This window comes from Rhinolophus sinicus, linkage group LG05 (genome assembly GCF_036562045.2).
Source record: "Rhinolophus sinicus isolate RSC01 linkage group LG05, ASM3656204v1, whole genome shotgun sequence".
NCBI lineage: Eukaryota > Metazoa > Chordata > Mammalia > Chiroptera > Rhinolophidae > Rhinolophus > Rhinolophus sinicus.
This window is the reverse complement of record NC_133755.1, coordinates 100,038,690-100,064,372: the sequence shown is the minus strand read 5'-3', so window position 1 is coordinate 100,064,372 and position 25,683 is coordinate 100,038,690. Positions and strand designations below refer to the sequence as shown.

General features: G+C 32.5%; 1 protein-coding gene across 1 annotated transcript in view; it reads right to left on the bottom strand.

Annotated features, from left to right (window-relative positions):
• Nucleotides 1-2,742: 2,742 nt before the first annotated feature.
• The window catches only part of HCRTR2 (hypocretin receptor 2), a 94,262-nt gene continuing 71,321 nt past the window's right edge, over nucleotides 2,743-25,683 (bottom strand). The window contains exons 4-7 of the mRNA XM_019734592.2: nucleotides 22,821-22,936; nucleotides 8,089-8,309; nucleotides 5,278-5,399; nucleotides 2,743-3,227 (exon numbers count right to left, since the gene is read on the bottom strand). Coding sequence (XP_019590151.2) covers nucleotides 2,998-3,227; nucleotides 5,278-5,399; nucleotides 8,089-8,309; nucleotides 22,821-22,936 — 689 coding nt within the window. The 3' untranslated portion in view covers nucleotides 2,743-2,997. The remainder of the gene's footprint in view (nucleotides 3,228-5,277; nucleotides 5,400-8,088; nucleotides 8,310-22,820; nucleotides 22,937-25,683) is intronic.

The following is a 25,683-nucleotide window of genomic DNA, read 5'->3' as shown; positions in this document are numbered from 1 at the left end:
ACATAATGAGGTAAGTAGTTGACCCTTTGTTCCATAAGATTGGCAGCTTCGGGGAACACATGTTTCTTTACCATTTGTTCCATTAAAGTAACCATTAAGGTAAAAAGATTTAAACCTAGATCTCTTAGGAGTCCTATATCACCATGTTGAGAGAGATGTACACAATCTCTTATTCCACTCTTGCAATATCTAGTAAGTACTGGTGTTTGTTTTTCCTTCCAGTCTATATGCACTTAGAAACTGTCTGCTTCTGCAAAACTTAACCTTAGTAAGTGTAAATAAAATAAAATTAGAAATTTGATTTTTTTTTCTTCTTTTTTTGGTTAGAAACTCAAGTCATCCAGGTAGCCATAAAGCACACAAGGGTTTTTTAAAACCAGTCTTCTTTCACACTGCCCATGTAATTCAGGGACCATTGTTTTATAAACCATAATCTCTGAGTGAGATGACATTGAATGATATTCAACATTGATACTCAGCCTCTTCTCTCCAACCAGATTGACAGTAGTGATGACAGTGGTCCCTGTTGTAGATACCTGTGCAGTAAAATACTTTATTTCACATGGGTTAATAAACAGGTGCCAGGTTGTATTATTTGGAGGAGTGGGTCTCAAATTTTAAGGTCTCAGAATCACTTGTGGGGCTTATTAACATACAGATTCCTGGATACCACCCCCAAAATTTCTGATTCAGATCTGGGATAGGGTAGAAATTTGCATATCTAATTTGTTCTCAGGTGATGCTGATGCTGATGCTGAGGATTCAGGAACAACACTTTGAGAATCACTAATTTAGTGCAAAGGAATTCTGACTTCTGAGTCTGTCCTCAGCACACAATCACAAACTCCTGCCTCTCTGAGCCTTTCTCTTTTCTCTCTCTCTCTCTCTCTCTCTCTCTCTTTCTCGCTCTCTCTCTCTTTCCTTCCTTACTTCCTTCTTTCCCTCCCTCCTTCCCTCCCTCCTTCCCTTCTTTTCTTCCTCTTCCCTCCTGTTCTCTCTTGCTCTCCCTTTCTCAATCTCTCTCCTTACATGATAAAGAACTAGATATATTAGGGTCTAAAGGATTTAACTCTTACTCTGAGATATTACTTAGCTATTAAGGCATATTATCAATATTATCTGAAGTTATCATCAAAGTATTTAAAGTGCTAGTTTCCATCACAATCTGAAAATTACAACTCTCTTTTCATGCAGCATAAATAAGAAAAAGTCCTCAAATACACAAAGGGCAGAACGAACAGTTATACTACTTTGTTTTCATTTATATTGTTCTGATAATTAGCAATATAATTTCAAAAAACCTCATATTCCAGAGTAGTTGTTGCTTTTAGTTGTAAAAGCACAAAGTAATCCCCAATTATAAGGTACGAAACAACTTGTGGGTAAATTTGGCTGTATGATTTCTTTCTGAAAGTGATGAGTTGAGTAAAAGCAAGAAAAGAACAAGATAATGTTTGTCTTCTATGAAAATCTTTCTTAAATATTGTTCTCCATATCTTTTGTTTCAATAAAATAAGAACACCTCCTACTATAATATGCGAAGAACAATTTTTCATGAACACTGGGAGTGAGCATATCTTTTACATTCAGTTTAATTTTAACATGACTATTCGAATCAGAAAAATTTTGCAGAGGAACAAATATGAAATATCTGGTGCTTTGAACCCCAGAGCTCACATCTGTACAAAATATACTACATTTCTATTCATTTGTGTGTAGGTTAAGAGCAAACCTCTCCATTCTCCTAATCACTTGGCTTTCAGCCCAAGGCCCAGGCGGAATTCGCTGACATCAACAGTGTCACTAACTGTTGTGTCACTAACTAAACAGAAACAAAAAAGCCCTAATGTCCAGGTAAGGAAGAGCATCGCTGGTTTCTTTATTGCTCTGTCCGTGTCGGAATCCATCTCCCAGAATGCTTTGCTGCCCTGCAGACTCTTTCAAACTGTCTCTCTCAGTAGACTAAAGCTCTTTTAAAGGCACGTTTACATTCACCCCCAACTCATTTCCTAGCACCTAATACAGCGGGTGCTTTGTGATAGGTGTTTGACAAATGTTTATGAAATTTAAATAAATGCAATTGTTTACCACCAAATCTCCATGGCATTAACCTGTGCAGTACAGGACCCAACTGTGATTTACTAGTCCACTATCCCCTGTCTTTGTAAATTGCATTCTTAATTTAATTCCCCATAGCCAACTACATTATTTTTATTGGTTAAAGACTATAACAGTGTAATTTTATCTCATTTTTTAAATGCTGAAGTCTTGGAGATGGAAATCATTATGTATTCATAGTTACTCTAAAAGTTTTATTTTAATACTGAGTCTTACTGGCCATATGTTGAGATGAGAAATGCTAGCAATAGTAAAGTTACAAACCTGAGAAAATTGTGTTGATGCATGATAAAATTAATGGAAAATAAAGTTTAATAGTATATTTATATATATATATATATATTTAAAGGTAGCTTTTGAGTAATATAATATGCTATTTTGTATATAAATATTCTCTCAGATGTCACATCATAATGACAGTCTTTTGTGACTTTCTTTTTTTTAACTATAAACTGAAATGTCTGTTGTTGATTCAGTTAGTGATTGCTATTTCTTTTAGTAGTTGAAAGAAAATCACTGGATAACTCTTGGTTATTCTTAGCAACAAATTTGAATTTCGAGATTGAAATAACAATTAGAATTGGAAATGTTTAAACATTTAATTGACACAAATCATAATACATGAAGCTAAAAGTGAAATAGCCCGAAATAAATTCAGTAGAAGGTTAAATGTCTAACATATTTAAATAAAAAATTGAGAATTTTTTTTAAACTGACATTTTTATTTCCAAAGAGCAATAGATTTTTCTTTTTTAAAAAAAATGGGTCCACAGAGTAACTTTAGCTTTAGGTCATGAGGATAATAAAATTTCTGTGCACAGAGATATTTTTAAAAAATAATAGTTTTACTCAGGTATCCTTCTCATATGAATAAATATTCTACCAGTTTTGAAGCGTCCCCGTTCCATTGGCTGCTGGGAGTGTGCTTATACTAGTGAGCACAACTTGCTCTGAGAGTTTTGATATGTTATCAAAGTTGCTGATCTGGGTGGTCAGCGACTTCCGGCTCTCTGTGCTTGTTCGCCCCCTGGTGAGCCGGTCCTCGGGGTGATGGTGAACTCCAAGGCAACAGCAAGAAAATGCAGCTTTAAATTCCTCTCGAAATTTTCCTGGCAAACCAGGGAGAATGAAAGGAAAATGAATTGTGGTAAATGTTTTAACAAATCATGAATAGGGTACAACTGAGTTGCTCCCTTGAGCCAAACTAACAACGAGGTGTAACATTTTGCAAAGATGGGGAAAATAGGAAAAGGAAATTGAGTTACTGGAAGCTTGGTAGACTCCTGAAACAATGAGGTATTTTTATAAAATAATGAGACTGCTTTTCATGTGCGATATTTGGAGTTTGTTTCATTCCTTTAGAGTCAAAACTCATATTTATGAATATGGGTTATTTTTAACTAGTTAACTATACATAATAAAAGTGATCATCAATAGAAGAAAGCCCAGAAATATTTAATAATTTCAAGAATGATAAAACTTATACTTAGCCAAAACTATACTGAAATTACCCCTGCATTTTACTCTGAAGAAACTGTTCTACTGAAACAATCAATTGAAAATATCTAGAAAAACATCTTCAAATACTTAGAAAATCTCTAAATTTTTATAATTTGCATAGACAGAACAACAAACAAAATGGGAAAATAAACAACTTTTGAAGTTATTCCTTGTCTTTAGATAACTGACATGAAATTAGAGAAATATGAAAATGAAACAATTACATTTTTAAGGGTAAATGGCAGTGTTGGGAATAATTTCTTTTGTCCAAGCCTCAATTACCAACTGGGTTACTGAGTGATTAAATGAGAAGATGAAGGTTAAGGGCCAACACAATAGCAGGGACATAAGTCCCCAGTGATTATCAGCCTCCTTTCCTGCTTCGGTCTTAACTACATAATAGCACTTGGACTTGGTTCTATGGCTTCCAGCTTCCATTTCAAACACTTCTCCCTACTAACTCCTAGTAGGTTTTACCTGCTTGGTGCAAGGCTCAGGGCTTTAGTTACCCTCAACCCCTTGGCAATTGCTTCCCAGCGGCTTAACAAACCACAGCTCCACGTGGTCCCTTCTCCCTTCAAACACTGCACCTGAAGAGTCCTATCCGTTGTCTCAGACCTAATGTAGTCTTTATTTTGGAGACTGGAATTGGGTGTGGCAGGGGAAAGCATGAAAAGGGGCAACTGAATACAAAACAAACCTCACATATATACAACCTGATTCTCTGACAAGTGAAATAAAACATTCATACATATAGGGTGCATGCAAGGTTTGAACAAAGAGTTATTTTTAAAAAATCTAATTGACTAGTTGGCTGTCTTTTTAATTTTTATAACCCAGAAAGTCAGATATGAAGTTGGAAAATGCCCATACTTTATTAAGTATGCAATAAAATAAATCACTCCTCCATATATAATTATAATATATTTGGAGATAGAAATGAAAAAGAAATAGCCAACCAGTTAGAGAAGAAAACAATGCAAAGATGTAGCTAATTAAAACACATTTTTAAAAGTCAATCAGGCAAAATGTTTTTAAATAAAACAATAATTAGTTAAATGATTTTTATAACTATATTGATGCCATAAACAGAGATAGATGAAATAAGTTACAGATATATGTATCATTTAGTTGAGGTGTTATTTAGGAGTAATATCATTTGGTCAGTGAGAGATCTTGAGAAAAACCCGAGATGTTACCCACAAAAAAAATGTAAATTTAGAAAAGTATCTAAAAGTGCAAATGTTCCAATTCAATCTCAATTAGGCTACGAATGTTGGCCAAGGGAATAATATAACAAGGCTGTTTTAGTTTCAGATAAAATTAACTAACATTTTTAAAATTTAAGTTTAATGTATGACAAGCAAGATTCCGTGTTATTCAGTTCACACAATTTTCACTTCCTTCCTATTTCAACATTTCTTCCAAATTTTAGGGGGAAAAATCCCTTAGATAACTTTCTCTGATGACTCAGGTTACATGTTTTCCTGTTCATAAGGGAAAAACCTGAAGACAAATCAGATCAGGGAAATATTTTTCTCCTTGTATGGCATCTAAGCTCTTCACACAGTTCAAGAGTATTCAAAACCTTCAGGCCATTGGTCCCTCATCCTTGGTTAGAATTGTGATTTTCTATAGAAAAAACAGTTGAAAACTCACCACTGAGAAAATTATAAATAATTGGGTTCGCAGCACTATTGGCATAGACAAGCCAGTGTGAAAATGTAAACCAGGCATACACAGTCTCTCTGTCTTCAGTGTGGGTAAACATCCCAAATACTCTGTAAGAAAAGAAACAATAACAGGATAACTAGTGTGATTCTGGAGAATACCTTTTAAATAATTCAATTCAAGGATGAACAAAGCCCTTGAAAGAAGCTGCCTGACTCCCCTCTTCCTCTGTGGCAGACATTGATGTTGGTAGCTTTATGGCACCACAGTGAGTTTAGAATAACTTCAGCTCCTAAACAGAACCTCTAAGTCACGATTAATAAATCAAAAGTCTAATCAGGTCAGAGAAGCCGGTCTCTGTCTTTCTTATAAACAGCAGATGCAATATTATTTCTTGTGGGCAAGAATACAGAAGTTGAATATGTAGCTATTAATATTTCTTTCATTTTGTCTGTAAATGCAATTGAGCAGTGTTTGTTGTTATTCCATTAGCATTTACAAAGCACTCCTAAATTGCGGTGTCTAGGTACTTCTTCCTACTTTTATTTGTGCATTGATCAAAGTATTAAATTTCTTCAACTCCAATCTTCCCATGCTGAGATTTACCGCTGGGATGTCTTTATATCCAGAGGAGAGTTAGTTTTCAGTAGGCAAAATTCTGGTAATTTCTTAAAATGTATGAGTTTTAATTATTTTATTATTTCTAACTCTGAAAAATCTTTCATTATGATACCTTTAACGATCATTTTTAAGATTTGTCTGTATTTAGAATATCCTGTCTATGTAATTCTATTCACTAGCCAACAGCAGGTAACTTACAACTACTCCATCAATTTATAGGCTGAGGATTATAATGCGTTTCCTGTCAGAGATTCCACCACTGATTGTGTGATTTGTGACCATGATAGATATGCATTTCCAGAATAAAGTGATGCTTTATGGATGACTGGAATTCTACAAAAACTACAATATAGTGTGAAACAACATGGACAAATGGAATTAGTAATATGTTATGACTCTCTACCACAATACATCTTTGAAATCCTAGACAAATCAGAACTGCTTTAAAAAAGTTGGTTTTGATAGGCAAAAAAATTAATTAATTGATTTCAAAGAAATGAATTTAGAAATTTATATGAGAAAGAAAACAAGTAGATGCAAGGGTAAACAAAGAGATACACATTTGAAGTAAATGTGTGTGGCAAAAAGAAAAATAATTTTTGAGGTTATTTAAAAATTTTTGTATTTTGTGAAAAAGAGCAGGATGCTCAAAAAATTGAAAATATTTTAAATTAAACATGGATTTTCCCCTTAGAAAGCAATTTTCTTTTCTTGGAGAGAAAGGTGTTTAAGTCAGAAGAATAAGTGAAATATTATGGACAAATAGGTATTTGGAAATAGCCAAACAAAAGGTACAAGGGCTGACATGCTGGAAATCCAAAGGAGCAACCCAGAGAGCAGTAAACTTAATTTTCATTGAATTTAGACTGACTAAACTAAAAGGAAAAAAAAGGAAGAAAAAAAAAGAAGGAAAAAGAGAGAGAAAACTCATCCAGTATCACAGCATATTTACTAAGTTCTTAAGGGAAGAAAATAACATCTAGCAAAAGACCACAATACATTTGTATAGGATTTCTGTGGTCAAGAAAAATAAGGGGTATTATGAAAAGATATGGAAAGCAAAGTAGCTCATTTTCTTGTGAGCTAGTTTATGTTTCAAGAACCCAAGCTGCCAAAAGTCTTTTACCTTTAAGACGATGTCTGTAGTAAATAATATTATTAAACGAAAGGGCATTTTGCATTTTTTTCTCCATTTAAAAAGGCATGAAGCAATCAAAAACAAGGGCCAAAGACAATTAGGACTCTTTACAGCTGATTATACCACCTTTCATATGCGTGACTCCCCCCAAAGCTCTCTCCAAAGATCCCAGCTGTGAGGAACATGATATTGACTCTAAATCAGCAAGAAGTGAGAGCAGCAATCCTAGTTTTAGTTCTAAGTCTATTATAAACAGAATTAGTATTACCTTGGGACTAGTCTATGTGCAACAGTTATGATAATTCTCCATAAAATGGCTTGCCGTGAAGTTCAAATGTACCATTGCCCGGCATCAGCTGTGTTGTGTTGGTCAATTGTTTGAACTTAACTGTGTGTCTATAGTGTAACAAATAACATACTTTCTCTGACTGAAAAATTTAGTGCTGATTTTTATTAATATTCATCCTGAGTTTGATTCAATGACTTTAGGAAATGGATTTTCTTTCTTTCTGTTTAAGCGTTCAAAACACGGTATGTGTCACAGTGTCATTTTTATGTGCCTGTGCTCACAAACACATTTTTAAGTATAATTAGAATACTAACAGAACATTCTTATCTCTTTTTTTTTTATCCTTTAGAGAGAATTCTGTCACAATTCCCTATGTCTTTGAAAACAAAGTTTGGGAAAACCCATTTGTTTTGATCAAAAGAGAACTCCAAACTGTAAATGAGATTTTTTTTTTTTTTTCATTAGAATTTTTTTCCTGCATCTAAGGCTTAGCAATTAGCTTGAAGAGGTCAGGGGACCATCTGTTTTATGTTTGCCATTTAAAAGAGAATTTGCATGGACAAGAGAATTTACAATCTGAGCACTCTACAAGGCTGTTTCCCTTACCTGCTGGTAACAACAACAGAGTTATCTAGCCTGACAAGCTATCTAGACAGGGTGTAGATTTTTCTCAGGCTTAAAAAACAAAGCTCTTCATTAAGAACCAAGAAATAATAGGTCACTACATTTTCAAATAATAAATGAACTTTACCTCTTTAGCACATTGAGGATGCTAATTGGTAGATAGCAAATTGCAAACACCAAAAGCACAACCATCAGCATCCGGGCTGTTTTCCTTCTGGCTCGGATCTGCTTTATTTCAGCAGCCACAGCGCTAATCCTGGACTTGGTCTGCTGTCCTGGCCCTCGAGGCTGTGAGACAGGCTGCAGGGGCTTCCATTTTCTCTGAACTACAGATGATGTTCCAGGGATCTGAAAGGAGTGGAGACCCTTTATTGTTACCTGACTGAGCAAAGTTCCACTTTGGAGAAGTGATTATAAGACACAGAAAGGAGAGCGCCCCAGGCTCCTGTGGTCTGAGAGGTTTGAGGGCCTATTTCCCCAGAACATTTACTGAACAGAGTGTGCTTGAGTGATACATGTGAGTGCCAAATAGGAGATTGAATGGAAAAAACAAAAAAAAGTTGAAACATTACAATTTTGTCAAGGTCTAAATTAGAGAGCTGCAAATGGAATAGATATCTCTTTATAAAAAGAGAAGTTGTAGAGACAATGGAATATTCAATGCTATAAAGAAATGAGCTATCAATCCATGAAAAAAAATAGAGAAAACTTAAATTTACATTTAACTAAGTGAAAGAAGCCTAACTGAAAAGACGACATATATGGTTCTGACTATGTTAATCCTGGAAAAGGTAAAACTGAATACAATAAATAGATCAGTAACTGAAGTAGGGAGGAATGAAATTGGCAAAGTACACAGGACTTTTAGGGTAGTGAAAATACTCTATATGATATCATAATGATGGATTCATGTCATTATATATTATACCATGTATTTGGATACATTGTCCAAAGCCACAGAATGTACAACATTAAGAGTGAACTGTAAAATAAACTATAGACTTTGGGTAATTATGCTGCGCCAGTATAAGTTCATCAGTTGTAACCACTTTTGTGAGGGATGTCATAATTGGGACGCTGTGCATGTTGTCAGCTGGGGAGTACATAGGAATTCTCTGTACCTTCCAGTTAAATGTTGCTGAGAACCTAAAACTGCTCTAAAACAAAACAAACAAAAAAACTCTTAATTAGAAAAAAAGAGAGAAATAAAAACTGGAGAAGAAGAACAGTAAAGGGATGGCAACCATATTATCTTTTTAGGAATTCTGTTTCGGCTCAGATACCAAAATTGAAAGAAAAACCTAACAGGTAATTGCAATGGGAACCTGAAGGATTTTTCGTGTATCAATACTGCCACCTGCTGCTAGGTGGCGGGATAGGACTTAACTATTGCTTTTTATTAGGTTTTCTGCTTCTCCGAGTTGGCCAATGTAAACCTTTGCATGAAGGGAATAAAAAATAAAATATTCTCTGTTGCTTACTATGTATTGTTACGAAATAGCTTGAAACCAATTTTATGGTGTGTCACTTTAACATGCACACAAACACACTGAGAATCCCTGTGGTCTTACATGAACATTTCAAATACCTGGAATTAGTAAAGACAGTTACACAATTTTTCTTTTCAAGTTATTTGATAACAGCAAGGAGTCCCTCCAAAAATAATATTTTCTTAATTATAAGCTCATGGAGATTGACAGTGTTTAGTGAACAAAACAATAAAATTCAGCACGTGTAATTTTTTTAAAAAGAAAATGTGCCAGTAAGCTTATACATATGGCCATCTTAGTTCTATTAAGATCATTCAGCTGTTGTTTTTATATCTGGGCTGCAAACTGGGATAGACAACTGTGTCCCTGTGGTCTCTCAGAATGGATGTTCGATGGATTATCATGTTTTATACATCAAAAGATTGAGGTCTGTTAGATGATCTTTGAGAGCAGAATTTTACTTTGATATTTACACAGATGAATTAATATAATGCTTCTTTTGACCATATCTATTCTCTCTCAAAAAAGAACAAATGAAGTTAATGATACCTGGCCTTAAATAATGGCCTTAAAAAAAAAGGAAAATGATTTATCTTCTTTCTCTGTATGTCCTGCCATGTAGGCCGACCTTTCCATATAGTGGTAGCTCCACCTGTGATTCTTATCCGTGATTGGCAGGTGATAGGAGCTGAGAATCCTTCCTCCTCTGTAAGTCTCTTTTTAAATAATCTTTAAAATAATTGAGGAGAAACTGCAATAGATGTTAGAAAGTTCCAGAAGGACTTCAGCATAGGTAACCCTATAAATGTCTGCTAAATGACCTTGAACTGTTTTCTAAATGATCTCTGAGAGATCATTAGACTTTAGCAATTGTATTATTGAGTGCTCCCCTGAAGGAAAGAATCAATACCCTGCATCTGATGACCTCTACAACCATCAGACACAGAGTTCCCATAAACAGAAATGGCCACAGGGAATATGGCTATGGTCCCTGCAATCAAAAAAAAAAAAAATAGCCGTGATCACATCCCCTTTTAGATGATGATCTAAATAAGGACAGAAGATGTTTAATTCTGCACTTTTGTTGAGGATACATGCAAATACCTCATTGATAAGTTGTCTCTGTCTAGAGAAAGTCAGCATAATATTAATAGAAATCAGTGATACTAACTGAGCACCAGGAACTATGCATAATCTTGAAAAATCTAATGCATTCCTGACAGTAGATTATTATAAATTTCATATCATAGATAACCAAGCAGGCATTGAGGAGAATGAAATAAAATATCCAAATCTGTATCTTTAATAATTGATAAGCTAGAATTAGCACTCAGTGCTGTCTGACTATAAAGCTCATCTTTTCCCATCATGATGCAAGGTTTTCATTTATAAACTTCACATTATAAACACAATGTGATATAAATGTCAGTAAAGTTTAAACATATGTGTAGTTATATGAAAGCATTAATAATAATATAAAAGAGCTTTGAAAAATCCAGCCTGGGAAACTGTCCACATGGACAGGTCTTTTTCCCTGCCATGTCAGTATCTGGAAAACACACACACATACACACACACACACACACACACACACACCACTTTTATTCCACCATTATAAATAAACTTTAAAATCATCTTTGACATGAAAATACATCCTGGAAGAGGTATGATTATAGCTATGAATTGAAAATATCATATAAGTGATGGAGCTTGAAATCTGCTGTCTTAAGAAGTATTTATGACCAGGATGAAGTTTTAGGTAAAGACAAACATATTGCAGACATTAAAAGGGAATAAAAATATATTATGAATAACCAATAGGTTTGCAAACGTAAATGGATACTTTGAAAATTTAAAATACAAACACTAACATTACGTATTGTTATAAACCTTTCTACAAAGAAAGTTTGGATCCAGATAAATTCACTGATGAATTCAATCAAAGAGTAGAGAATAAACAATACCAATCTTATTCTTACTCTTTCTTAAATAAAAAAAAAAAATGATAATACTTCCAACAAACTATGGCCTCATTTGATTATCCTAATAATCAAAGATATGACAACAAGGAAAAGAACCCACTGATGAAATATCTCTCAAGACTAGAGATGAAAAGCTCCTTTAAAATATATGATCGAATCAAGAAACATACAAAAAGGATAGTAGATTTCAGTCAATAAATCAATAAGAGTTATTACAGCAATGCAGTGTAGTTTAATATTCAAAAATCAATCAATGTAATTTATCATATTAACAGAATAAAAGAAAAAATATGATCATTTCAAAAGATTAAGGAAATGAATTTGAAAAATTCGATACTTTTTCAACATAAAACTCTCAGTAAACTAGCAAACCAGTAATAGAAGGAAACTTTCTCCACCTGATAAAACTATTGATGAAAAACCTCTAGTCATCATCCTACCTAATGGTAAAAGATGAACACTTTCCTCTAAGATTGGAAATAAGACAATGAAGTAATCTGTCATCACTTCTACTCAACATTGTACTGGAGATCCTCACCAGTACAAGGACACCAGAAAAATAGATAAAAGGCAGAGAGATTGAGAAGACTTTATTGCTTACAGAGACAATCATAAGGAATCTACAAAAAAGGCACCAGAACTAATACACGAATTTAGCAATAGGCAAGAAACAAACTCAGTAAATAAAAACTGGTTCTACCCCAGCAATAAACAATTGGAAAATTAAATAACACAAGTTTCAACAGCAAAAGCATGTATTTAACAAAATGTGGACAAAATATGTATCCAGAAAGTTAAGAAAATTCCTGAGATAATAAAGAAGACCTAAATAAATGGAGAGACCTAAATAAATGTTCATGGATCAGAAGACTTAATATTGTTAAGTTGGCAGCTGGAAGGGTATAAGAGTTTGAATGATGGCTTTTTCTTAGGACTTACCAGATGTCCAGGAGGACAGTTCTTTGTCTTTCCTCTATTCTTTAACTCATTAAGCACTTTATTATAATAGAGGGCAACTGATACTTAAGAGGTGCTGTCTCATATGAAACAATAACCTCCTTATATTTCTCTGTCTGGCAGGAACAGAGACTTTTTTCTTGTTCCTTACACGCAGTGCCATTTGAGGAGGATTGTGTTTAGAAGACCAATGACTTCTTTCTGTTTACCTCTGACTTCTTGACAGTTTTTATTTGACCTTGGCACTGCTCTGTTAGAGTTTAGAGGCACATGCTAAGTTTTATGATGAGGATCATAACTTTCTTTGTCCCAGCCCTTGACTTCATTCTCACAGTAAATAGCTCTACTTTCAGATGCTACAGAGAGCCCTATGGACTACAACTGCTCTCCCTGGCCCAACCCCCACAAACCATACTTCCTGTCCCTTGTCAGTTCCCAGATCTGTTGTCTCTCAACATTATTCCATCACAAAGTCAATTAGCAATTTGTTTGTTGTTGTTGCTTTGTTTCTAGAATTTTTTTTCCCCTCCTTCCTGGGATCCAACAAATGGTTTTCAAAGAATAGGCCCTCTTATGCTTCTGAACTCTTATGGACTTTAAAATCTACAGGTACAAACAACTTTTGGCTAGGTCCCATTATATCTGCAACATGTTGAATTGTGTGTTTATCTTTTTTTCCTTCCCTAAAATTTCAGCAGAATTTTCTAAAAGAAATTTCCCTCTATCTTCAGTGTGTTTTTTAAAATTTTTAAAAACCCATCATTTTCTTGTTTTTTCTTTTTAAAAAACAGATTTATTGAGATCTAATTTATATGCCATAAGTGTACCCTTTAAAGGGATACAATTAAGTGGTTTTTATTGTATTTACAGAGCTGTGCAATTATCATACCATCACTATCTAATTCCAGAACATTTTCATCACTCCAACATAAAACTGCAAACCCATTAGCAGTCACTCTCCACTGGCCCATTCTATGACCGCGGTCAACCACAAATCTGTCTGGCGCTATAAAGTTGCCTATTCTCTATATTTCATGTAAACAGACTGTTACAATATGTGGTCTTCTGTGTAAGGTTTTTCTCACTTAATGTTTTCAGGATTCATCCATATTGAAGCATGTATAAATACTTTATTTCTATTTATAACTGAAAAATAGTATGCATATATCACAATTAGTTTATCCACACATAAGTTGATGGACACTTGGATTATTTCCACTTTTTGGCTACTATGTATAAGGCTGCTATAAACATCCACATTTAAGTTTTTGTGTGAACATGTTTTCAATTCTCTTGGGTATATACCTAAGGAACGAATTGTCACATGGTAATTATTTGTTTAAGATTTTGAGAAACTGCCAACTGTTTTCCAAAGTAATGGCATCATTATTTTCTATTCCTACCAGCAATGTGTGAGAATTCTAATTTCTCTATATCCTCACCAACAGTTGTTATTATCTGTCTTTTTAAATTTTATTTTAGCCATTCTATTGTGATGAGGTATCTCGTGGTTTTGCTTTGCATTTCCCTAATAACTAATATGGTTCTGATGTGCATTTCCCTAATAACTAATCTTTCAATGTGCTTATTGGCCATTTATATATATACATTTTTTTGAAGAAATGTTTAGTCAAATCTTTGCCCATATTTAATAGGTTATTTCTTTTTATTGGTGAATCACAAGAGTTATTTTTGTATTTGGGATACTAGTCCTTTATCATATATGTGATTTGCAGTTCTCCCATTCTGTGGGATGCCTTTTCACTTTCTTCATGGTATACTTTGAAACACAAAAGTTTTTATTTCAAGAGCACACAATTTATATATTTAAAATTTTTTTTTTGCCTGTGGTTTTGGTCTCATGTTTATGAAACCATTGCCTAAACAAAGGTCATAATGATATGTGACCAAGATCACATAATAAATGTGATTTCTTCTAAAAATTGTATAGTATTAGCTCTTATATTTGGATGTAAAGTCCATTTCAAGTTAAATTTTATATGTGGTATAAGGTGAAGTCCAACTCTATTCTTTTGCTTATGTATATATCATTATCTCAGCACCATTTGTTGACAAGACTATGATTTTCCCGATTGAATTGTATTGGCACCCTTGTCAAAAATCAATTGACCATAAATATAAGGGTTTATTTGCAGACTCAAAATTCTATTTCATTGACCAGTATGGCCATCTGAATTCAAATACCAGATTGTCTTGATTCCTTTAGCTATATAATTAGATTTATCATTTAAGCAGTGAGTCTTCGAACTTTGTACTTTTTGAAGATTATTTTAGCTATTCTCTATTCCTTGTATTTCCATATTAAGTTTAGTACCAGCTTGCCAATTTGTGCAAAAAATAAAATAAAACAAAATAAAAAACAGCTGGGGAATTCTTCAGTTTTAACAATGTTAAGTCTTCTAATCCATGAACATGGACTATATTTTCATTTGTTTAGTCCTTTTTAATTATTAACGATATTTTGCAGTTGTAAGAGTAAAAAACATGTACTTCTTTTATTAAATTTATTCCTAAGTATTTTATTTTTTGTGGTTCTGTTTTAAATAAAATTGTTAATTTCATTTTTCAATCATTCTTTGCTTGTATATAGAAAATAAATTGATTTTTGTCTATAGATCTTTTATCCTCAAAACTTGCTGAACTTGTTTATTAGCTCTAACATATTTTTGCATGTGGATTCTTTATGATTTTCTCTATACAAGATCATGTAATCAACAAAAAGAGATGGTTTACTTTTTACTTTACAAACTTGATTCCTTTTATTTTATTATTATTAATATTATTTCTAGACTGGTTAATCTGGAAAATCTAGTTCTATTCAATATTGAACAGAAATTATTAGAGCAGATACCCTTGTCTTGTTCCTGATTTTAACAGTCAAATATTCCATCTTTCACCATAAAGTATCATTTTAGCTGTGGGGTTTTTTAGATGTCCACTATCAAATTGAGTTGCTTAATTCTTTTACCTTGAAAGCGTGTTATGTTTTGTAAAATGTTTTTACTACATCTATTGAGATGATCGTGTGTTTTTGTCTTTTATTCTATTAGTATGTTGTATTACATTGATGATTTTCATGTGTTAAACCCATGTTACTTTGCTGAACTACATTATATTTGGTCACCATATATAATCATTTTTATATATTAAATTTGGTTTACTAGTAGATTGTTGAGTATTTTAACACCTATATTTATAAGTATATTAGTATATAGTTTTCTTATGTTGTCTTTGTGAGGCTTTAATATCAGTGTAATTCTGATCTCATGGAATGAGATGGAGAATATTCCCTTCTCTTCTATTTTTTGGAAGAATTTGTGAAGGTTTTGTGCTACTTCTCCAAATATTTGGTAGAAGTCAATTTTGAAGACATCTAGGTTTTTCCTGTGGGAAGTTCTTTATTACTAATTCAATATTTCACTTATAATGGGTCTATTCAGATATTTCTATTTCTCCTTTGGTCAGTTTCAGTAGTTTGTCCTTTTACAATTTCTTTCCATTTCTTCTATGTTATTTAATTTTTTGGCATATGTTGTTTTATAGTATCTCTGTATTCCTTTACACTAGTTTTGTTGTTGTTGTTGTTGTTGTTGTTTGTTTGTTTAAATTTCCGTAGTGTCTGTAGTGATGTCCCTCTTTCACTTCTGATTTTTGTGATCTGGATCTTCTTTTTTCCTTGCTAATTTAGGTAAAGTTTTGTCATTATCTCTGATCTTTTAAAAGGACAAACTTTCAGTTTTATTGACTTTTTTTATTGTTTTCTTATATTTTATTTATTTACACTCTAATCCTCATTATTTCCTTCCTACTATTTGCTTTGGTTTTTAGTACTTTTTCTAGCTCATTTCTTTTCTTTTAATCTTTATTAAATTTATTGGGATGATATAAATAAAGGTTAGTATTAACCTTTATATAAAAGATTAGTAAAATTATATAGGTTTCAGGTGTGTATTTCTATAATACATCATCTATATATTGCCTTATGTCTCATTTCTTAAGGTAGAATGTTATGTTATTAATTTGAGATCTTCATTCTTTTTGAATAGTTATTACAGATGTCAAATTCCCTTCAAGTACTTCTTTTGCTGCATTTCATAAGTTTTGCTATTGTATTTTCATTTTCATTCATTTAAAAGTATTTTCTAATGTGTTTTGTGATTTCTTCTTTTACCTATTGATCATTTAAAATTGTAACGTTTAATTTCCAGATACTTGTCATTTTCTCAATTTTATTTCGATGATAAATTTCCAGTATAATTCCATTATAATGGCAGAAAGTACTTTTTCAACACTTTCAAGTGTTTTTAAGCTTGTTTTATGGCTTACTATATGATCTGGCCTGGAGAAGATTCCTTGTGCACTTGAAATGAATGCACAGTCTCCTGTTTCTGACTGATTATTTTATAGATAGCTGTAAATCTAGTCAGTGGATAGTTTTGTTCAAGTCTAGTTTCTCCTTGTTAATCTGCTGCCTAGATTTTCTACCTATTGCTGAAAGAGGAGTATTGGCGTTTTCAACTATTATTGTTGTATTGTCTATCTCTCCCTCCAATTCTGCTAATTTTTGCTTCATGTATTGTAGGTTTCAGTTGTTAAATGAAGATAAGTTCATAATTTTTATACCTTCATGATGGATTGACATCATTATAAAATGTCCCTTTTTATCTATAGCAATACTTTTTGTTAAAATCTCTTTTGTCTAATATTAATATGGATACTCCAGCTTTCTTTTGGTTACTGTTTGCTTGGTATGTCTTTTCCAATATTTTACATATAACCTATTTGTCTTTGAATATAAGATATATCTCTTGTAGATAGCATAGAGTTGGAACATGGTTTATTGTTTGTTTTAAATATTCTGCCAATCCCTGGAGTGTTTTACTTATTTACATTTAATGTAATTATTGAGAAGCTATGATTTATATCTGCTATTATGCTATTTGTTCTCTCCATATATTATATCTATTTAGTTGCTTTATTTTATATTAAACAGATAATTTCTAGTAAACCATTTTAATTATCTTATTTCTTTCCATACATTCTTAAAGTTATTTTCCTAGTAGTTACCCCAGGGATTATAATTAAAACCTTAAACAATCTGTTTAGATTAATGTCAACTTTTAAAAATCAACTTTTATTTTTATTGTGGTGAAATCTATATAACAAAATTTACCATTTTTTAATAGCTAAGACTATTTTTAAATGTATTTTTTAAATTACAGTTGACATACAATATTATATTACTTTTAGGTGTACAACATAGTGTTTAGTCATATACCTTACTAAGTGATCAGCCTGATAATATGTCTAGTACCCATCTGACACTATAAAGGTTATTATAATATTATTGACTATATTCACTATACTATACATCCCCATGACTATTTTGATAACTGGCAATTTGTATTTCTTAATCTCTCAACTTTTTCATTGATCCCCAAACTCCATCCCATTTGGCAACCATCAATTACTTCTCTGTATCTGAGTTTGTTTCTGTTTTGTTTGTTCATTTATTTTGTTGTTGTTGTTTTTTGTTTGTTTGTTTTGTTTTTGTTTTAATTCTACTAAAAATTGGTGTTAGCAATATTTTTTTGGATGTGTCTCCTAGGGCAAAGTAAGCAAAAGCTAAAATAAACAAATAGGACTTCATCAATCTGAAAAGCTTTTGCACCATAAAGGAAACCAACAACAAAACAAAAAAAAAGCAACCTACTGAATGGAAGAAGATATTTACAAACAATACATCTGATAAGGGATGAATATCCAAACTATATAAAGAACTCATATAGCTCAACATCAAAAAACCAAACAATCAATATAAAATGTGCAGAGGATCTGAATGGACATTTTTCAAAAGAGGACATACAGATGGCCAAACAGACACATGAAAAGATGCTCAATATCATTAATCACCAGGGAAATACAAATCAAAGCCACAATGAGATACTACCTCACACCTGTCAGGAAGGCTATCATCAATAAATCAACAAATAACAAGTGTTGGTGAGGATGTAGAGAAAAGGGGACCCTCATTCATTGTTAGCTGGACTGTAAATTGGTACAGCCACTATGGAAAACAGTATAGAGGTTCCTCAAAAAACTAGAAATAGAACTACCTTACGACCCACTAATTCCAGTTCTCGGTCTTTATCTGAAGAAATGCAAATTACTAATTTGAAAAGATATATGTACCTCTGTGCTCACTGTAGTATTATTTACACTAGCCAAGATACGGAAACAACCTAAGTTTCCATTGATAGAGGAATGGATGAGAAAATACGGCACATATATACAATGGAATATTACTTAGCCATAAAAAATGAAATCTTGCCATTTGTGACGACATGGATGGATCTAGAAGGTATTATGCTAAATTAAATAAGTCAGAGAAAGACAAATACTATAGATTAATGCCAACTTAATACCAATAGTATGTAAAAACTTTCCTACAATATACCTTCATTCCTTCCTCTTCCTTTGAATTACATCTTTATAAATTATTAGTTTAATCTTCAGAATTTTATAATTATTGCTTTATGCTGTTGCTTTTTTGTCAAATATGAGAAGAAATTGCTTACAAACAAAAATACATTTATAATCTTTTACATTTACTTATGTAGTTACCTTTACTGACGCTCTTTATTTCTATGTGTAGAATTGAGTTACTGCCTTTTGATTCTGCCTCTGCAATTATAATGTTCTATTTCCTCACACTAAACTAACTTGTCATCACCAAGTATTAATTAAGTTCTCTTAGAAGAGTGTTGAAGAATAAAGGTCAGTAGAAGAGACTATAATAAAAATTGGGACAAGGAAGTGCTTTCAAAATTGGAAAGAACTTGGACATTTTAAATTTAGTTTTAAGTTAAAATATCTGTTATAGTTCATCTCCAGTTCCTCACACAGTACCAGATACATAGTAGTTGCTTAATAAATATTTGTGGAATGAATTAATATGCGTTTACATGATGATTAAGTTTAAAGTGTTGAATTATATGAGGACTAGAACTGGAAAAATCGCTGACAGATGCATACAGGCCAAGTAATCAAAGAGTAAGTAGGTCTTAAAAAGAAGAGTTTTAGAGAAGACTGTAGAATTTCAAGACTGACTTCTCTGAGTCACATTTTCAAAGAGAGATTTAATTAGATTATAGCAAAGCATAGAATAATTCTCTTAATGGGGCTTAAAGTTCTTGAGAAAGCCTTCTAGGACAAACATTTTGCTCACTAATAATGTTACACTTACTAATTCCAAAGTATGGAGCTGATTTCATGCATCTTCCTAATAATATGAGCAAACAGGACAGGCCCTCCATTTGATGGCTCACTTGATTTAGCCTATGTGTTATTTAGCACACATAATGCCTTGGAACTCTGTATGCAGACATTAACAGCTGGAAATTGAGAGTTGCTCCAGCAGAATTCTATATAATCACCCACTTGTGGTTAATTTAGTTTATTGTGGCTGCTAAAGTGAACTGAGCTGAACTTGACATTTTCTATTCCAATATGTTTTGTAAATGTTTTCAGCTTCCCAGCCCAGGCATTTTACTGCAAATCTTCTGAATCATGCAGCTTAGATTTACCAGGACAATTCATCAAAGGAACTCAAAGAAATGTGGATTATTTCTGAACTTGTAGTATAATTTTGAACTTAATTTAGAGTTTGAGAAATGTAAAATTATAAGCTTAAATAACAAAGCGGTAAATTGGTTTTGAGTACTGTCATTGTGCAAGTTACCATGTTAATGTTGGGGATACAATGATGAACAAGACAGACTCAGGTACCCTCAAAGAGTTTTAAAGTTATGTCAATCTATAAATAAATGAATAAGCAAATATACGAATCTATGATATGTAACATTTCTCGTCTAAATCTAAAAAACATATTTCTACTTCTATAAGCTCATTAAATGCTTTTTCTCCTTCAAGAAAATTTTCAAATTCTATTTTTTCCTCTCAACTTCCTCACTGACTGGGCAATGGATTCTGTTTGTCCTCCTTTATCTAAACTTTCTAAGTATTGGGTTGGTGCAAAAGTAATTGCAGTTTAAAAGGTTAAAAATAATTGCAAAAACTGCAATAACTTTTGCACCAAACTAATACTGTGTCATTATTTTACTCACTTTTTTCTTACAAAGTATTGATTGAGCAACTGACACAGGCTAAGCATGTACTAATTGGAAGGATACAAGATGCTGGCAAGAGTGTACTGTCTTCAAGTTAGTAGAGGAGATAGACAAATAAAAAGTCAATGTAATGTTATTTAAAAATGTATGAAAGAGATCGATTTAAGAAAGTAGTCACAAACACCAAGTCAGCACATGCTTCTTATTTTAGAAATATAAGCAGAATTAGTTGAAAGGTTGAATAACAGCTTATATTGTTACAGTATTTTATTTAATAAAAACTTATTATGCTCAAGATACTTGAATGAATCTACCTAGTAACTGTAACAATGCTGTATTATAGAACTTTAAACCCCACTTTAAAGATGAAAGAGAGAATTTAGACAGACATTTAAATAATTGAAAAAATTCATGTATCTATTAAGTTGTAGAGTTTGGTTTTAAACTCATATAGTTTGGACCTTAAATCTATGTTTTTTACTTTGCTGTACTATATCATTCCGTATTATTCACGCCTTAGCTTATAAGAAGATCCCCATTGTCCTTTGACTTGCAGGGTCTTCCTGTGATAAAAGGATGCCTCCCTTCTTTGTGGTCAAGCTCAACCACATGACTTGTTTTGACCAATGAAAGGTGAGGAGACATAACAGCCAGTTCAAAGCAGAAACTTTAAGAGATAGTACATATTTCTTCCAGCTGTATAACCCTTTCCCTCAGTCCCAGCATGGCATGTCCCAGGAAATGCTTGCTAGTCGTTTAGACTGAGTTTTGGAGTGAGAGGACAAGTGGAGGCTATTCGTTTAGACTGAGTTTTGGAGTGAGAGGACAAGTGGAGCATAGCCACAGCCCGTCCTCAGGACTGACATGGAAGCCAAGTGAGACAAATTGTTGACACAAGCCACATACTTTTTTTTTTTTTTTTTTTAACAGCTGAATAACCTAGCAAAAACTGACCAGTATGATAATAGTCACCAAGAAGCAGGGTACAAAACTAACAAACACTTGAAAAATACATGACACTGACTTCATGGGCAGGTGAAGAGTGTTGAGGATATAATCATCAGGAATATCACCATTTATGGTTTACAGTGGTACACATTTGTTATTTTAGTTAAAAGGATTATGGCAGAGAATACTAATAAGGGTTGGTATTAGTCATATTTATTAAGTCATAAAAGAGATGACTTATTTGCAAAAATAGAGGAAAAGAAGAAAGTTGGAATTATGAGACATATAGAGTTGAAAACTGCAACTGTTGCTCATATCCAACCAGTAAAAGACGATCTTGAAAACCGCTTTGAATAACAAGGGTTGAAGAGGAACCAAATTAAGATTCATCCTCAGACAAAAACCAAATGAAAGGTTTGCTAAATTATTTTAATGAATTAAAGTGGCCCAATAAATTCTTTCAATTGGATCAAATATGTCAGAGCAAATAGACTAAGGGCATGGCTTTCCACAAGCCTGGAAATCTCAACGTACTGGCAATACGTTTAGAGAAAGAGAGATATACATCTTTAAGTAATGTGGCATTTTAATATACAGTTTACAAGATGCTGAGCTATTTTGTTTGTACCTTTATAAACCATTACATGTTTGTTGGTGATTCCCTACAAATCATTATGGTTTAGCTTAAATATTACCTGCTCTGAATTAGATCCCCCTACACTAAACCCTCCTCTGACTCCCTGTGCTTCCATTTGTTATGGTGATTTTCGCTCTGCATCTGACTATTTCCCTCCTGTAGGCTATGAATTAATCAATGACTGACTGGAGCATTTAGCTTTTACTCAGACACATATGCAAAAGAAACATGATAAATATTTGATGAGTGAACAACTGAGTGAATGAATACATTCATTGATGTAGTAAAATTATCTAACAAATTTCACTACTCTCAAATCAGCATTATAAATAGTTTCTCTAATTCTAAATTTTGCTTGATTCTTTTACTGTTCTAAAAAAATTTTCAAATTTGGAGATTTAACCCATAAAATAAAAATGTATTACATAAATCTCATAAAAAATAATGTTCTTTACTTACAGTATCAGGAAACTTTAAAGGAATTTTTATTTGTTATTTCTCATAAAAAGTGAAATTTATAATATTAGTCCCAGACAAAAATTGTCAATCAATCACAGAGATTTGAAATTTACAGTTATTAAGTCAGTTGACAAAATATATTCCTTAAATATATTATGCTGATTCAATCTACACTTAAATTTTGTTTTTAAGTACATCTCGAAGAAAACAAAAAAAAAATTATTTAAAATACGTACCTGTCGGCACCACAGTTTACGAAATATTTGCAGATAGGCCAACACCATAAGACACAGTGGTGCCATGTATGTCACCAGAAAGAAACAGATATGATACATCTTGGGGTAAATTTCACCTGGAATGAAAGTGAAAACAATAAAATTTTATAATTCATAGATTCAAAGAAAACTGTCAGTGTTTTGCCTTCAGAGTACACATTTACCTTCTATATGATTTCATTGGCATGTATATACATAAAAGGGAAAAATAATGTACAACATTATCTACTTACATTTACTCATATACATATATACATATATGTGTATATGTGTGTATGTGTGTGTGTGTGTATATATATGTATATAGTCTGGCTAGGTCTTATTTTTGGGAAAACACGGTACATATACACATATATACATACGTGTGTGTGTATGTGTATATATATATATATATATATATATATAAAATACTAAATGTGAAGGCTTAATTTCATTTAATGTACTCAGAGAGGAATAATAAGCCATTTCTTAAATTGTGCTGCCAGTCGATACAAAGAAGCGTTCATTTATCAAAGAGCCTTTCTTTTTGTTTTGATTATATGTGGCTAATTAACAAATATCCCGTTGAATTATCCTATACTTGCATTTATAAGAAAATACATGACTCAATTACAACCTAGTTACTACTGCTTTTGTTAATATGGGAAGAAAATGTAAACTCAGTTGATTCCTTCTTATTAGAATATGTTTCCTGAGAAATGGGAAGCATTCCCAGCTGTACTTTCAAATGTGGAAAAAATTCAGAAAAATAAATGCAGTAAACATTCGATAATGATTCTTTTCATTGACCTACTAGAATATATACAAAATTTCTCTTTAAGTATGTTGTGTATATACGTATGTGCACATGGCTAATTTCTTTTTTTATATATTTCACTTATTAGGTAAAAGCACCTCTAGGATTATAGTGGTTTCTTATTTACCATTAAGTCTATGTACACAACTGATACCTATCACAGATTAAGCATTTATAAAAGAGTCAATTAGTAAATGAATCAATGGCTTAACCTTATTATTTTAGATTGTTCTAAAAAACATATCCATTACTGAATTTTTAAATGCTTTAAGAGATATTTTCCTTACCTGGTTTTTTTTTCTTTTTTTTTTTTCTTACCTGGTATTTTAATTTATTAAAGTGATCCCATTACTTTTATTTAAATGCAAAACAGAAAACAAAAAATATCCTACATGGATTCCATGAATATTAAATGCAATAGTTAAATATAATTCTAACTGAATGCTAACAAGAGTTTGTTTTCACTTCTAAAAATTACATAAGTTACTTTGACTTTGATTTTGGCAATGGGTTCCAATACTGTCATTGAGGGATAATGCCATCACCTCATGCATTTTATTCTTTTCATTATTTTAGAAAGAGCTTCTAGACGCATTAAGAATTGGTTATGTGATCAAATGTGGTAAGGGCAATTTATAGGCAGGATTAACTAACAGTAATTTTGATGATGACCATACTAATGATAACATTTATTGAACAACAATTCATTTAATTCTTACTGAATATATTTTAAACATATCTACGAGTTGAATATCCTCCACTTTCTTGATTCCACAGCCTTATCTTCTGGAGTTAGTTGAGTTTAATATTCTCCTTATTCTTCCTTCTAAAACTCTGTCTACTTTCTCTGATAGATGTTTTTCTCCACCATAATCGTCAGAGGGGACAGCAGAACGCCTGTGTTGCTAGGTCTAAGAGACCAATTTGAGGTGTGACTTTTAGCTTCTTTGTGGCCCAAGACTCTCACACCTAGCTCATCAGTTTCTAACTTCCTTTCAAGTTTATCCTATCAAACAGGCTAGTTACATAAAAACTGATAGAAACCAAGCAGCCTGACTGGAGGAATAATAAACAGCCTTTCCCTTTGAAGTGCTACAGCCCTTGCAGCATTTGGTGAGCCAGATTCAAAGAAACTGGAGATTGACTTCAGCACTTTGCAGGGACCTGAGTGGCTTTGAACTTTTATTTGTTTTGAAGAAGGTGTCACATGAACCCACATAAAAATATACCTTTGAAGCTTACATACCTGTAAAGTCTTGATGTCTGCCTCAGACTAAATTGAGTGAGTAGAGGAAGGTAGATTGATAGGTAACTTTCTTTTTTTTTAAACTGCTGCTATGGATACCATCATGGTGATAACAGTTTGGTGTTTAAAACAGATGGGAAAGAAAACGCATTCAGCAGTCTGTATACTTATAAATAGTTGGAAAAATATGTAATTGGTTGGTGAGTGTGTGTTATCATAATGAACACCCACCCAGAGAAAAATTGGCCAAGCAAAATTATACTTTCAGGCTATGATAGGCTGTTTCAATAAAGGGATTATTATAGATAATTGGTGACACAGGATAGTCTCAAATTCCTCATTTCACACTTAGTGTCTGACCTCATTGGAAACCTGGAAATACAATTGAAATTTTAAATTGTATGTGTTGTATGTGTTGAAACTATCTTTGAAGTCTCTCTGCACTTGATGAGCAATGTCTTTAGTACATTTAAAAACATTTATATATGTTTCATGTAGCTGCATGAAATTTGTTGCACTTAAGGATTACCTAAATTACAAAACATTTTGAATGATTGACACATTAAAAATTGGTGTCTGTACTCAACTGATGAATAGAGGCATATCTGAATAAATTTTTGCACATATATCAAACCAACAAATAAGGATCAAATGCGGATCTTTATTTAGGCTTTGAAATCAGAGATAAAATAATAATATGTATTAGACAAAACTTTATTAAAAAATATCATATATCAGACAGACAAACCTTAATTTCTCTCAGATGAGTTAAGGTCCATTAT